The sequence below is a fragment of the Leptonotus elevatus genome, chromosome 21 (assembly GCF_054856555.1).
Source record: "Leptonotus elevatus isolate MCC_2025b chromosome 21, RoL_Lele_1.0, whole genome shotgun sequence".
Taxonomy (NCBI): Eukaryota; Metazoa; Chordata; class Actinopteri; order Syngnathiformes; family Syngnathidae; genus Leptonotus; species Leptonotus elevatus.
Window position 1 is genome coordinate 5,921,986 of NC_141259.1, and position 16,336 is coordinate 5,938,321.

Here is a 16,336-nt window from a genome sequence, read left to right on the forward strand (position 1 = left end):
TGAGCTGCCAAAAGCAAATAGTAAACCATTCCCCCTCAGGTCATTGAATCGGTGGAGGCTGGTGTCTGTGGATCTCACTCGGCTTCGTCTGTCCTTCTTTCCTTTTCTCGGTCTCTCCTTCGGTCTCTTGAGGCCTCCCTGATTTTATGTTTTTTGGATTTGTTGGGGTCTGGATGTTTCTTGGGTTGGGGAGGAGTTCTGGTGGGTGGCCCGGTGGGTGGTGTCTGGTCGGTGCTGGATTTCACCTTCCTTGGTTTTCTTTGGTCCCCTCGGGTCTCCTGACGGCGGTGTTCGGTTTAGGTGAACGGTATGAGATTTTTTCTAATAGGTTTTTGGTGAGCTAACAAATACACGCACGCACGCACGCACATACACATACTCACCCACACAGACAAAAAATAAATAAAAATAAAAAATAAAAATAAAGAGCAATGATGATGACATTTCCGAATGAACAATACTGAGCTCTTTAAGAAAAAAAAATAATAATAAAAAAAAAAAAAGTAAACCATTCCCCGAGGAAAGTCGGAACGCAACAAAAGCATTAAGAACATTTTTACATTGTACTTAATGTGCGCGCTATACATTTAGTCAGCGATGTAACAACGTGAGGAATTTCAATCAAGCACATTGCACATTATTCCTGTTCTCTCCTGCTTATTCAACCGCTGGGAGTGTGCTCCTCCACCAGCCAACCAGGTGCTGAACTAACAAAGGAGATAAATGTAGCCAAACAAAACTTGGCAACAGAAACAGAACTGGCCTATAATCCCTTGACATTTACCAACATGTTAAGGCACATGATTCACACGAGACTCATGAGACTTATGAGACTCAAAACATTTCCTCAAGCAAAATGTGTAATGAGTGTAAGACATGGGGCAAGGATAAATCACAACAAGACCCAGAATGTTCCACCCTGGTCATGAAACAATGTCTGCAATGCAAGAGTGACATTTTTAACACAAACGTGCGGGAGGCTGTGAAAGATGACGGCTGTTGTAGCTACAATGTGCTTAAAATACATTTTTTACAATACAGAAATGAAGTGAAATCAGAAGAAAATCATACAAATGATTGGATTTTCTGGAGAAAGCGTGAACCAAATATTTTCGAATCATTACGAGTAGGCGTCACAAACTGAAAAGGCAAAATCAAACTTTCCCATGTTTGACTGCCAGGGCAGATCAAATGTACTGAATGTTAATTGCGGCACCTCCCCGTGAGAGTTTTTTGTTGTATGAAAGCCAATACTGTTGACATTTGCACGTGTCGCTTTTGTATAGCAGATCATCATTTTTTTTTTCAGTTTGTTTTGGTCATGCCCATTATGGAATCAGATTTTGACGTACAAATTTCATGTTCTAACCTCTTTGCATATTAAATTTCAAATACTTAACATGAGGCCACTTTCAAAGTCTTGCTGTGTGGCCACTGCTGTATTTTCCAAATGATGACATAATGGAAAGCTTCTTCAACCACGCCCGCATGATGTCACGTCTGTAGTCTCTAGGGCAACGACTATTTGGTGCAAAAACTACGAGACAGATTTCAAGGGTGCAAAGTGCATCAAGGACCTAAACATATATTTCGGGACCAGTGACTATTTTATGACCTACTATGTATATCACCTGTGTTTACCCAACTATCACCATAGCAGACTGCGTTTTCACTAAATAGACCTCATGATGGAATAACTTGTCCTGTAATGATGGCACACTGAAGACACCATTTAACTAAATGAATGGCACATATTCAATTCCGAGAGCTTGTTGGAAACATTGCATTTATTTATAAAACACATACTGTATATTAGGACGTTGAATTGTCACTGTGCAAATATTTAGTCAAACATTCTCTGGCACTGTATAAAGCACTTTATAATGTTTGACAACAAATGTTAAATGACATACAGTATGATTCCTTTACCCATTAAAAATGTGGTTAAGAAAATAAACATCATTTAAAATATCAACATGGAATTCAAGCACACAAAATAATCTTTTTAAACATGAATCCTCCTTCACCAGTTGAGTTATGGCTTAGCAGCAGAAGAAACGTCTGGTCTTAGCATTTAAGCAACAAGTGGATACAAGCCCAATACAGTGTAGTGGCTCTACCTAGTGGGATAGATACAGTACACTCTCAGCAACCACTATGTTAACTGTTACAAACACACACAATATCCACAAATAAAACTATACTCCACTCTCAAGAACCGGACGGACAACCACGAATCTCAGTGGAATAAATTGAATGCATGATATCAAACATCAAACCTGAGGATTAAAACTAGTGTTGTTCCGATACCGATACTAGTATCAGCAGAGGCACCGATACTGCATTAAAACAGTGGCGTCGGTATCGGTGAGTACTAACAAGTAACATGCCGATACCATTAATTCTGACGCTAATATAGGACTTTGGATGCAGCATCTTGTGTCTTGCACGACATTCACTGATGTGTGACATGTTCACTGCATGCCGAGCTAAGATATCCTATTGGCCCTCGAATGCTCTGAACCAATGGCAAGACAGCTTTTTCATGTTGAGAAAAAAAATAAACTTAGGTATCGGTATGGTATCGGCATCGGACGATACTGCAAAGCTGGGTATCGGATTCGGTATCAGGGGCCAAAAAACGGTATCGGAACAACACAAATTAAAACAACCACACAGATGCAAATCCCGCACTTGAAGCCATGCAGCTGTCCAAAATGACTCCTAAGCATATATTATTTATCATAATTAGCAGAGCATAATTGTGCATACATACATACATCGCTTTACAGTTTACCGCCATTCTACCAGGTTTATTATTCGTGCCCATGTACCACAACGTGTCGGGCAGTACTGAAGTCTATCTGAAGAGATGCTTTGTAATTGAAGTAGTGGTCGAAGTGTTAGTAGAAGAAAAAGAAAAAAGGAAGAGAACCTGTGGTGGGGGGTCCCTTTATATTACCTATCGCAAGTGGGTCTGGAACGTACCGTGGTCTTGACATCACACTTGTACACAGGCAGTCAATAAAGACGAGCCACTTCAAGTCACTTGCCATGACTGTCGGCCTACATTCTTATCTTTCTTTTTTTCCACGTTTCTGTTGCACGTCTCTCCCCGCTTATTTTTTCCATTGTTATCAAGTCCTGGGTCACAGATTTAAGAGAAACTAGCAATACAATTGCGACTGTTTTCACAATTCCGTCTCCTTTTCTTCATCGTCACTTTTTTCCAAGTAATATTCATCATCTGTCGTCGTATCCGAGCTGCTGTCTGTGGACTCTTCAAAGGCGCTTAGGTTGGAGACATAACCCTGAGTGGGCAAATGCAACCTGGGGGACTGGCTGTCCATTGGTTCTCCAGTTGGGCTGGGAAAATTAGGCGAGGGAGGTTTGGACATGCGTCTGGCCTGTGGTGACAAAGGAGGTGTTGGAGGAGGAGTTGGGGGGCTGACTGTCTCCCAGTCAAAATGACAAGTGTTCCTTTTGGGTTTCCAAAGACGGGGTGACATTGACGCCGTGGCGTCTGCAGGTGGACAAACAGAGACCCCCGAGCTCCACTGGGCCAGACGACGAGTCAGCGACCGAGGAAGAGATCTTGATCTCATTTTCCCGGCGTCACTGGGGAAGTTGGACTGCATCTGACTGATTGGTCTTTGATTGCAATTCCTCTCTAGCCACTGATTAAAATCTTCATCAGCGCTTCTGTAAGTTGGGTCTGATTCCGAGAGGTCATCCACACTCATGAATCTGGGGCCAGTGGAGATCCGTCCGGGCCCTGACGGCCGACTGGAGAGTACTGAGCTTACAGAAACGGACCTCCCTGGCTCAATGCCATACTTTAAATCAGCATAGCATGATGCCTCGTCCTGTATCGGACCTGTGCTTGGCGGGCCCGTGGAGGCCCGGCTTCTCCGTGAACCCACCAAGCTGATTCCTTCCACCGGCTCACAGGGTGATGAGGTCTCCCTTCTGCGCTGAATCTTTGGGCTGTAGAAGACATTGTCGTCTACCACGTCGGGTGAGGAAAATGGTGAGTGTGGGGAAAAAGAGGAGAAGGGGGAGAATGGACTTTTGGAACTGGATGTAGATTTCCTGAACTTAGTACATTGACCACCTGAGAGTTTAGGGCTTCTCCTGGGACTAGGATCTACAGACAGAAGACAGTTTGTTAATCTATTCTTAACATCAGTCGGGTCAGACAATTTTTTGGGACCAAAATTGATTTTGTTTTGCTCTTTGGGACTGGACTTGTCTGGCCAAATAAAAAACTCATTTTCTGTAATGGAGTTTTGTACAGACAAGGTTGGTATGAGGGAGTATCTGTTTTGTGCCCACTCTTCACCGTGTTTTGCCCTTTTATCGTCCTTCAGCTCAGCAATTCTGTTGCCCTCAACTGTGGCGTCACTGGCATCGCTCACTCCACTGACAGAGGGTGTTTCAGAGGCTCGCCTTGATTTCCGCGGATGGAGCTCATCATCAGGGCGTTTAGTGCTGAACGTTTGCCTCAGTTTGTTGATAACCTGGTCCATTTTATTGGAAGTCTTATTGGCCTTCTCGTTTTCTGAGTTTGGCACGCTGACACTTTTCTTCACAACAAAACGGCGTCTCTTTGGGCTTTGCTCATTGTTGCTATCTGCTGAGAAAAGTTTGAATTTAGCCATCACGCTCTCCTTCATACTTTTGTTGCTAACGTCATCACCGACAGACCGACTCTCGGTTGAGCTGCTGCCACTTGAGCTTGGATTTGAATGACTCAGAGTTCTGTGTGAATGTTCACTTGGCTTTGCCTCTACAGATGGGAGCGTCTTTGTAAAAAGTTGGGATGATTCAGGGTTTGTGTTCTTTGGAGTGGAAGCAGTTATGTCCATTTTTAAACTTTGCAGAGTTTGCGGGATGACATCAACTCTGCTCTCAATGAGTAATATGCGACCGGTTTGTTGATTATGGCATGTGCTCTTGTAGTTGTTGTTGTTGATTTCATTTGTTTGTGAAACACCATACAATAAATTTTCATGCGATAACGTTTTGTTCTGCAGAGGAGAGGATGGTTTTGGTGAATTTCTAAGCGATAGCGAGGTTGCATCTGCAACTGAATGAGAATGTAAGGGATGATTTGAGGTATACTTTGAATTGGAGTTTACATTTTGGAAGAGTGATGTCCGAGGAGCTGCCTTCTTAGTTTCACCTCGGCAGGAGAGGAGAGTGGTATACGGTGGGGGGCTGTAACGGATCTTGTATCTATTTGAAAAGTCGGCAGGGGGCGAGCGGGCAGATGTTTGATAGAGGAATTCATCAGCCTGCAATGACTGTGACCTCTGAAGTCTGCATGGAGTTGGTTCTCTTCTCTCTTGATCACAGCTCATTGCATTACTGGGGTTTTGTTTACATTCTCCTCCCTCTCTCAAAGTTTGATCCACAGAGTCAGAAGACAAATATCGATACTTCTCTCCTTTCCCCACCTGCAAGTTAGTCTTGCGTGGCATAGTGCAAAGAGGCGTGTTTTTTGTGTTTTGGTTGCTTGATCTTAGAAAAGAGAAGATAGATGAGGCCCTGATGAGTTGTTGAGACCTCGAGCGAGATAGTGGACTCGTCGGGACGGATGGTTCTGGGTTTTTAGTGGGTTCAAAATTCTCAGAGTCCTCCCACATGACATGTTTCACTCTCTTACCATGGCTTGAGGCGGATTTCTTATAGTCTTTTTCGGATTGGTAGGATAATATTCCTCCCGCTTTTCGGGTTGGACTGATTGTGGTGGCAGGGTGTGTTTGGAGAGGTGATGTTATGGTAAGAGTACTGGTAGAAGTCACTTTGGTGGGAGTTGCCGGGCTACCGTTTACCGTTGGTACGTGGCGGGATACGTCTTTTGGTTGAAAAGGCTTTGAGGTGGCATCATACCTTTCTATAAAGTCAAGAGGTGCGTTGGTGGTGGCTATATCGGGGACTTTTGGTTGGGATGTAGAGCCGATCACTGATGAAGTGTTAACATTGGTCCGAGAAGAATCTGGTTTGGACTGAAATGAAGGACTGGCAGTTGGATTTTGTGAGAAACCAGAGACATTTTTAGAAGGAACAGCCTGATTGTTGAGAGTATTGGTGCTATGAAGGGGTGAACATTGTTTAATTGTCGTGGTTTGGTGAGTGTTATTTGTTATGAGTGAACTCTGATAATTTCTGTATTTGTTGTCAGGGGACGCAGGGCTCTCTGGATTTAACACAAAGTGACACAGTTCACTCACATGTGCTTTAATTGAGCCATTGCTTACATCACGCTTCAGGGAATTATTCGCTTGACTCAGAGGGTGTGCGTCAGGCAAACTTTGAGACTTTTGCGCTTCTAGTTTTTTTAAACTGGACTCATAAAGTTTTTTGGCAAACCCTACTCTGTCAAGTAAATAGTCCGAATGTTTCTCTATGACTCTACCAGTTCCTTTCTTCATCACAGGATTGATGCTTCCATTGCTAACTGGCTCCGTTGTGCCTCTATTGCTGCTACTATTGGAGATTTGACAGTTAAGGCTTTTGTTATTAGTTAGACTTCGAGCTGCCGTGTCACAATTATTGTTAAATAGGGGAATTAAGGGTGTGTTTGGCTTGTTTATGATGTTGGGTGTGTCGGTGAGAACTGGAGTTGGACTGCCCTTCTGGCTATTTTGTTGCCACCGGCAAGAGGATGACCCAGGTGTGTTTCTGGAAGGCGCACCACGTTCTGAGGGCACACCAGAGTCATACGGAATATGTTTATGCGAAGATACAGAGCTGTCAGAAAACAGGCTTAAGCCTCTGCCTGAACCTATCCGATTGTTTTCATTGTCCGTTGGTGGTTGACTGAGAAATGTTTGACTGGAGCTTGAAAGCCTCGGCTGTGCCCTATTCATTGTTTGTAATTGTTTGGGTGTGTCCGTTGTTATTTTGTTTATGGTTGAAGAGGAAAACAAGCTTGTTTTCGATGTGCCTCTTTTACTGTCATTCGTCAGTGATGGAGAACCAACTGGTTGCGGCTCAGGTGCCATTGGAGAAACGGTCAAAGAAGAGTGGAGCGGCTTAAATCTTTCCCTTTCGAGTGTTTTTTGAAAGGGTTGAGTCACCTGTGTTGAGAAGAGTTTTGCATCTTGGCCACTCTTCAAAGGCATTGGCTTGACCTCAGATGGAGCAGGTTTATTAGAGTTCATGGATTGGTTGTTTATTCTTCTTAGCGACAGAAGAAGACTGCTCGTAGTTGGTTTTGAGCTCAAGGATGAGCGTCTCACTGGATGACCATCTTGTGGAGTCCTTTTTTGCCTATATAGATCCCAGGTAGTACTTGCTTGCGCTTTCTTGATTTCTGTCGCTTTAGAGCTTCCATCCAACGAGACCGTTCTAGTACCTTTGCGCTTCAATTCATAGTCCAAATTTTGAGGAACACATTTAGTGGACCAGCCTGTTGTGTTCTGCCTCGTACTCAGAAACGGAGTTCTTGACTGGGCTTGCGACATGTTAAACCTCTGAGAGTAATCCTGTGGACGACTTGCCTCAGAATTGGCCACACCTGGAAAATGTGCCAAAGTTTCCAGACTGCCTGTTGTATCGAACCTTTTGGCCCGTCGAAGTCGGCCACTGTAAGAGGGGGCAAGAACCGTCACCATAGCAGAAGATAACATGACTTCACTGGGTGACGGTAGCTCCTCAACATCAGTTTGCTTCTCAAGTTTAGCACAGTCCTTTATATGCTCTAATCCAGTGGATCCACAGACAGTTGTTCTTGGTTGCAATCCACACGGAAGCCCACTTTTGGACTTACAACCATTGAAACCGACTGTGAGGATGTCTTTGTCCTTCTCAGCCAGATATGATATCTTCTGTGGTAATGGAGACTTCCTTGTTGCTCTGGAAGTCTCTGGTAGTGAAGTTGGTCTATTCACCTGCCAAAACAAGAATTACTCAATGGTAAACAATGGTTGTTTTAAAAAAAAAAAAAAAAATCAATGAAGGAAATAGTTGATGCATTTGGTTATGATGAGGTTTTTGGGCAACATCAGGTTCCAATATAAAGGTCAACATAAAGGTCAGATGAAATTAAACTTTGAACAGTCTATAAGACTTTTTTTCAGCAAACAGATGACAATACCAGCTGCAAATAGGGACAAAATTAGAGAATGTTGTTTTTGGTTGTTTATGAGTCATGACCTCTGCTTTGAATTCATCAAGGGACTTTGGAGCAGTGGGCTGCTTGATTGTGGTTATGGGGGGCAACTTGTATGAGTACTTCTAATGAAGCAGGCAACATTTCAGTCACAGGCCATATTCCTGACCACTAAATATCACATTTTTTGTTGATAGTTGTATCCTTTTATGGCCAAGAAATAGAAAATACAGTGGAACTTCAGTTTTCGGGATGAAACTCTTTCAATAAGTCTGACTAAAATCAAACTTTATAGTCATGTCCAAACTTCACAAATAAATGTGCGCGAGTGATGCTTTGTGTGTCTGCTTGAGCCATGGAAATGATTAGCTGCAGGTGGATGAGTTTGGCACCGTCCATTTTCAACGGTTTGAAAACCGAGGAGATGTACGAAAACTAGGGATACGATCATGAGTAGTCAAGGACGGCGATAACCGATAATTGGAGCCAATATTCATTTTCACAAAAAGGGAAAATATTGGCAACAAAAAAACAAAAACTATAGCTCTTAATTTTTTTGAAATTTTACGCACATGTTTATTGAGCAACTTTTAGGATTCGTAAAATACTGGAGTTAAAAAAAAATCTTTGTCAATAGACATCTCTGTTTTTAAATTCTCACAAAAAGTTCAGAGAGCTCCCAAGGGCAGAAGCATGTCTTTAAAAGTTCAATAAAAACTTAAACAAGTAAATAGCTCCCTATTGTTTTCTACAGTAAATAAAGTTTCCCCAAATTTCTAAATATCTTGAAGCATTAAAATTGTATTTATTAGTTATAAATTCAAACAAAATCAGAAGGTTCAGAGAGTCCCCAGGATCAGCAGCATCTCTTTATAGCATTAACTGAAAATTCTAAGAAATAGTTCCCTGAAGTTGACACATTTTAAAAATAATATATTATCGGCCGTATGATTCTTCTAAAAGGCCGATGCCAATATTCGTCAAAATGCTCAATATCGGCACCGATTAATCGGCCCGGTCTATCCCTAGAAGAAATAGTCGAAAACTGAACCTCGTGAAAATTAGCGCAATTACTGAATATCTCACTGTATTTCTTTCAGCTATTATAGTGCAATATAAACTCTGTAGTGTTTGTTCCCAAGGTGTACAAAACTAAACTATTCAGGCCTAGACAAACAGGTTATTTGGAAGTACACACACACACCCCCACACACCCACACACCCTTCCCTTTCTTATTCTACCGCTGATGATTTACAGGACACAATATCAGTAAAAGTATTATGATCAGATCATAAATATATTTTCAGGTCTTTAAAATTATTAGAAAGATTTAAGATGCGACTACATTGGGCAGTTCTTATAATTAATTACAAATCTCATTTCATTATTATGATAACTGATCCTTACCTGAGAGTTGCTGCCCACAGTTTTACACCTCAGTGGCTCATTTGAACTGGAGGAGAAAGCAAAAGTTTGAATAAAATTAATTTGTTTCAAGTTCGCATAATAAAAAGGTAATTCATTAAATGAACAATTAAACCTGATTACATGTGCAATTTTGTCTTATCACAGGCCTGCTACACAAAAATGCTAACGTTTTACACGGATTCGATGTCAAACATTTAGTGCGGCAATGCCGAGCAACACGATGGCCAGCATTCCTTTCCACCGTCCTCTTGCCTTCACTAAACAGTTTTCACACACTAAAGTCACACCTGTCTCCATTTATGAAAGCACTAAGAAGGAATGTGTGTCTGGTTGCAAAGATCACACTGTACTACACGGGCTCTCTCTCACACACACTTCCAGATTTTTACAGTGTATTCGGTAAGGTTGTGTTTTCAGTGTCATGCAAGAACTGCAGGTGGTTAAAAAGTCAGTTAAAGGGGTGTGCCACTTCGTCATGTGCTGCAAATAGAAATAGAAATTCAAAATCTGACCACAAATGATGACAGCAACAGCGGGACTTTCTCATTAAGGGCGGTGCACGCATTTATAATAGTTTAGGGATTGATGATTAATTTATTTTCCCAAGGTGGCAAAAACACTCGAAAATTTCAGTTTGACATTTGAAATTTGGTAAATAATTATTCTCGTGTCAAAAAAAAAAAATCAACAAATTTCAGCATGAAAGTGAAAACATATTTTTTTATTTTATTTTATTTCATAAATATTTAATGATTTTGTAAAAAAATATTTCCAAGGTTATTACTTCACTCCAAATTACTTCACTTCTCCATTCTCCATGATTTCAAATTGAATAGAAATAAGGCCATAATTGCACTGCTGAAATACTTAATAAGCAATTACGGCTCAGCTTCAGAAAACGGTGAGCCGTAATTGGTCGTTACTTGAACCCTGAGCAACTGTGATGTCATCATCAGTCGACAGCAAGTGGCAAAATGGCCACCCTCTTGAGTTGGATAAATATGGGTGAATTTTGCTGCTTAGTTCATATTCCACAAGTGCAATATTATACAGAATATCGTGTTTCGACTAGTGGGGCTGCATAGAACAAATAGTATTATTGTAAAAAAACGAAACACGTTTTTTTGTCAGCATTTCTTTGACTTTTCTATGATATTCCAATGTATTTAGCTGCACCTGTAGATTCCCTGAACTGTCCCAATATTACACTACTCATCAAAATATTGCTTTTTGTTAAAGTCAAGAAAAGCTCTTTAACATGAGCATTTCTCTCACAACAAATGTGCCCGCCTGAGGATATTTCTTACGTCTGCGTGCAGCATCCTTGACATTCTTCAAATACTGTTCTGTGCATCTGAGATGCTAACTGCCGTGCTGAAATGACTGTACTGCGCTTACCTGTATGCACAGGATTCTTGCTTCCTCTTAAGGCTGATCTCAGATTTATCCAGGTCCAGGTTGTTGGGGAGTGTTGAAACGATACAGGTTATGTATCTGGTCCCACGATCAACAGCCACCTGGTCTGCTGGAAACGTTGGTGCTGTAAGATATTCAGGGCAATTGCTTAGATTCTGAAAACCAAATTGTAAACAAATGACGGCCCAAAAATAAAGGGAATACATAAATCGGCATTCAAGTCACTCAGACCTGAATACTATCAGGCACTTCTCGGGCATCGTGTACTGTTGCAGTGACTGCCACCATGACACTCCACAGACTTTCCAGGAAGTGAGTGGATCACCTCGCAGGAGACCATCCGTCGTCTCATCAAGACGTCGTACATACAGGTATGTAAAGTATGGGAAATGCAATTTTGGTGTTCCTTTTATTTTTTGGAGCCGTGCACATCCATGTGGCGTGAAGACAGCATTCAATCTTAATTTTAAATGTCAGACGCGCGTGTTTCACCATTGGCCGTTCTTTCATGTGTGACGGCACGGCGGCTAGGATGCTCCAGATGTGGCGTTTCGTACCCGTCCCGTTGTCTGCAAAGGCACATAAAAAATAATTAATTTGGTTATTATAGTTTGGGGATTTGTATTTTTGTTAGTTTTTTATTTCTTTCCTAGTTTTTTTTAATATATAGATTTAATTAGTTCTCAGTGTGGTTCTGTTAGTTTTTAGTAGTTTTAGTTACTTACAAAATGCTTACTTTTAGTCAGTTTCAGTATTAGTTTTCGTAAAAATAATAATAAAGTGTATTACTTGTGTGTAATATTTAATATAAAAACACACTCACACACATTTATTACTTAATGTTGCATTTCGGCTGAGTTTAATGGAACAGTAGGCGAACTGAGCCATTAGAGCCAAAAGTCAAGCACGCAAAATTGTCGCATAGGAGTGACGTCATCAAAAGCTTTTCTATTGGCTGCTGCTAGATGACGTCATTTCCTTGTGACACTTTCACACGTTCTTATTCTGGTTAATATCGAAATAAAGGTATTTAAAATCACATTTAAAGTAAACCTAAAAGGTTATTGTATTAAATAAATGATCAAAGACTAAAATGAAGGACAGTTTTGCTAGAATTGTAGTTTTGTAAACATAAAATTTATTTCAGTTAGTTTTTTTTTTTCATTAACGAAAATGTTTTTAGAATTTGAAATGTAGTTAGTTTGTTAGTTTTTGTTGACTAAAATAACCTTACACACCAGTTATTTCAGATACATCAATCTAATTAGCGCTACTGCAAAACTTTGTTAAAAAGTCACCCAGTTTTGAGGGGCAAGAGAGGCCCGAGAGAAATCAATTTAAATTACATCTGCGTGTGTTATATTCTTTTAAGCGTTCACTACAGTTTCACAAAAATCTAGCACACAAGTGTGGCGCACGTACGCATACAGTAAAGTCACAAATCAGATTACAACAACATTGCTTACAAATCTGTGTCTTTATCAGATTAACTTTTTATGCTTCATGAAACAACATGTAAACATGGACTTCACTTCTTAAGAACTTTGGTCGGCCGAGTTCCTGTTCATTGTTGAACTCGTAGGCAGGTTTCAACCCGAAATGACGTCACTGTATTTAAACTGCTTTTCCTTGTTTGCAGAGGAAATAACTCCCTGATAGTGTCAATCAAAGCGTTATTATTTTACAACATTTGAGATCTTAAATCTTTATACAGCCCTCTTATTAGATAGCGCGGGCGTTTGGAACGAAGCCATATCCTCCGTCCAATAAATGACACTTTTAAATCTGGGTGGTAGATCAGCTTTCTCATGTAATCGCTTTGACTGATAAGCAGCAGCAGTTACATAATCCACACTTTCTTTTACACGCAGATGACACGGCCCAAACACCCACTTTACATCGCTGCCAAAGCGCGCATATGCTGATCCCACACTAACATGACAACACAACAAAAGGTGACACATTCATATGAATATGACGAACCTGCATGTTACTGTAACATAAAGAATGATTTTAACAATGATTTTAGGGGCAATAGAAGACAAATTAGTTTGTAGTTGAATTATGAGGACATCAAATGATTTGCCCGTCATAAATTCCTCATACAAAAAGCTTATTGCCCGGAGTGACATGGATTATACAGCTGCTCTTTACCCTCTACGTTATTGTATAATGTGTGGCTCATAAAAGATTTGCATGACCTGACAGGCGAGAAAGTTACAAAGAAGGGAGGAACAGCTTCAATACAGCTTTAGTGCCAAGCGCAACACACCTTTCATGCAGACGTCTTTGGTCCTGCGGGCCATGAGAAGAAATCAAAACACATCACACACACAATGTACCTGAACTCACAAAAAAATTTTTTTATTTATTTTTGCCATCATCACATTTAACCAGCAAGTTGTAGGAACTAGAGCAGTGGAGACATTCATTATCAATGTCTGATTTGTTATATGTCCTTAACTTACGAAGTCTTTGTGTATTATACATTTTGATTTCATTTTGTTTGTGTTGATTTTGTTTTGTTCATTATTTACTGGCTATGATCGAGTGCTGTGTGAAATGTTCTGCTGTTCCAAAGTTATTAATGCTAAGTTTGATTGGCACGGTCACCGTGGTATGTGCATTGTGGTTGCAATTAACAGTCATTAAGAGTTATAATTTATCACAGTGAAGGTTCAATTAGTTATACAATCAAACTATTAGACAACACTCCACATTGTTGCAGCTGGTCTGCGTAATAGATTTAGAATCAAATGTTCATGTCAGGTGTAACGTCACACTCCATCATATCGGGTCTACTTTTAGTGATGAAAATCCTAAAATGCACTTTGTCACTTAACATCACTACATCTCAATGTCTCAAAGTCACACATGAATCCAAACTAAACGTATGTTATTGTGATAGCATCTTAATTTGCATAAATTTAACTGACGATTAGGCTATAGAAAAGCAAAGTGCTTGCGCTTTGAAACACACCACAGATGGAACAACTGGATATTACGCAATCAGTCTCCCCAATAAGTTGGCTAATCCGTTGTTGACACCAAATATAGATGAACTGATCCCAGCATTCTGCACATTGTAACATTATCGCGACTGTATGAATGATGTCACACAGTTTGTTTTTATGGTCTTCAGGTGGACAACAAATTGTTTTCTTTGACAAGCTCGTTAGTCTGAAACATTGCGTGTGAGGTATGTCGGCTCCGGTTTAAGGGCCTCACTACTTGTGGGTGTGTGGCCTTTTCAGGCAACTAACACTTACATAACCACAAGGATCCCGGCAGAACTAAGTGTGGGTGTGTACTCAACACGCACAAACACGTAATTGAGATGTACTGCAAATAATTGACACCCTAATTTATCTTCCCAATGCATCCTAATGACCTTGCAGTGATTTGCAACATTAAAGCGAGGACAGGGCAGAACCAGACTTGTTTTGTAGAAACCCACAACTTCGCTCTCACACACTTCAGGCAAACGGCAAATCTTTCAGACTGTAAATGGCTTTAAGTGCAAAGAAACGCAAGTTGTGCAGCCAGTGGCTTTGTGTATCCATGGTGATCGTTCTGTTGCAGAACTGAATGTGCATCAAGTGTGACCCATGTGTCAAAAAAGTATTTTTAAAATTCAGTCACACATATCATACACTCTTTATATCACACGTAGTTTAGTAAGCTTCTATGTACAAACATAAAAACAATACCGATTTGAGGAAAGAGAGAGTATTTGAAGAAAAATCAAATTAAATCAAAAATCCACATTCATGCACATGCTTAAAAGTGATTTAAAATGAGCCTAAAAAACGGAATCTGTTGATGTTTGCTCTCATCTTTAAGGGATAACTTTATTAAAATATTTCGTGTCACGGACAAATAAAATGTCTATCGCTGTTACTAGGCGGTCAAGAACAAGCTCTGAACTACAATAACAACCAAATAAAAAGCACCAAATAGCTCAATCTGAGGGCCGAACGACTTGAAATACCTTCACGGACAACGAGAAAGGCTTCTGGACAAGCCACAGAACGTGCAGGAGAATCATAGATAAGTCGAACATTAAAACACGCCGTTTGCAAACGAAGTTCAGAGTCAGTAACAGCTCGGCGTTCCAGCCCATCCGCAAGAATACGTGGGAAGGGAAAATCAACACAATCCACACCAAACGTGACAAGTGACACATAAACCCCCCAAAAACAAACATAAATACAAAATTTTAATCGATTTTGTCTCACCTTGCAGTCGAAATCCGTGCTTCGTGTGCTTCCCCGTGCGGAGGCGTCGCCGTCTCTCCTCGAACTGTCAGCTCGGAGTGCACTGCGTCACTTGTTGACATTCTATTTGAACCGGTTCCGAGATTCAAGCTGACGGGACACGCGCATCTTAAACGCGACGTGAGGAATTTACACTCGCGGCGTGAACCACACAAGGAGTCGAGCACCAGTCGATGGCAAGCACGCGGAAAGGTCGAAGGGCGACCTGCTTGTCAAGTGAAACGATATAGAACTTTCACTTTCAGTAATAAAAGACACCACAGGTGGAAAAAAGTACTTAAATTCCACTTTAAATAAATAAATAAACATATATTTGCATAAACACGAATCGAGTAGAAATAGTCTTCAACTCCTAAAAAAATTAATAAATGATACAGTAAGACAGTAAAGGCAAATACTTGGCACAACAACAAAAAATGGTACCAGTACATGAAATACTTTCCCTCTTTTTGAACTAACGTACCTGTTTTTAGAAAGAAAAAAAAACCACTTGACACCTCAAATTATATTTAATTTTAAAACCAAAAGCAAGCCAGCATTAAGGCTATTTTTTAATTTTATTGCAACAACACATTATTGACAGCATGGCGTGCCAATAACAATAAATAATATGAGTTAGGATTGGGGAATATCTTGGCTATCCAAATCTGATGTGCATTATTAAGTCCCCCTGTTGTTATTTTTCTACCTCATGAGTCCCCCAAATCTCAACCAATCAATCAAGAGCTTAAAGTTAATGTTACCTGTTTCTATTTACTGTGCAGTATGTCAGTTCCCTTCCAGATAGGTTGAAAGAAAAGGAAAAAAGAAGAAGCTGATGTTGACAAAGAAAGGAAGTAAAAGTAAAGTACAGATATCTATTTTCAAATCACATGTCGGAAGTGAGTCATTAGAAACACACTCAAGTAAAATACTGTACAGATCACCTGGAAAATAAACTGAAATAAATTGCGGTAATAGTGACACAATAACAAAGAGCAAATGATGCAGAAAGTCATCAAGCAATATAAAGTGTCCATAAAGACACTCTATTGCTATTGATTTGCTGTTTTACAGCAGCAAAGTGGGCCAGTAGCAGCGCACAAAATGTATTAA

At 40.4% G+C, this 16,336-nt stretch overlaps 1 protein-coding gene across 1 annotated transcript; it reads right to left on the reverse strand.

Annotated features, from left to right (window-relative positions):
- Positions 1 to 1,775: 1,775 nt before the first annotated feature.
- On the reverse strand, positions 1,776 to 15,355 carry LOC147155676 (uncharacterized). Its single transcript, XM_086066518.1, has 5 exons — positions 15,203 to 15,355; positions 11,457 to 11,533; positions 10,947 to 11,088; positions 9,528 to 9,573; positions 1,776 to 7,898 (listed from the first exon to the last, which is right to left on the reverse strand). The coding sequence occupies exons 1-5, from the start codon at positions 15,301 to 15,303 to the stop codon at positions 3,192 to 3,194; spliced, it is 5,073 nt and encodes a 1,690-aa protein (XP_085922644.1). The 5' UTR covers positions 15,304 to 15,355; the 3' UTR covers positions 1,776 to 3,191.
- Between the last annotated feature and the right edge of the window lie 981 nt (positions 15,356 to 16,336).

Bases quoted from the DNA above. Each gene is read 5' to 3' on its own strand.
- LOC147155676 (XM_086066518.1), bottom strand. From the start codon at position 15,303: ATGTCAACAAGTGACGCAGTGCACTCCGAGCTGACAGTTCGAGGAGAG. The intron at 11,534-15,202 runs GTGAGACAAAAT...GTGCCTTTGCAG, and splicing joins GCACGGATTTCGACTGCAAG to ACAACGGGACGGGTACGAAA. The intron at 11,089-11,456 runs GTGAAACACGCG...AATATCTTACAG, and splicing joins ACATGAAAGAACGGCCAATG to CACCAACGTTTCCAGCAGAC.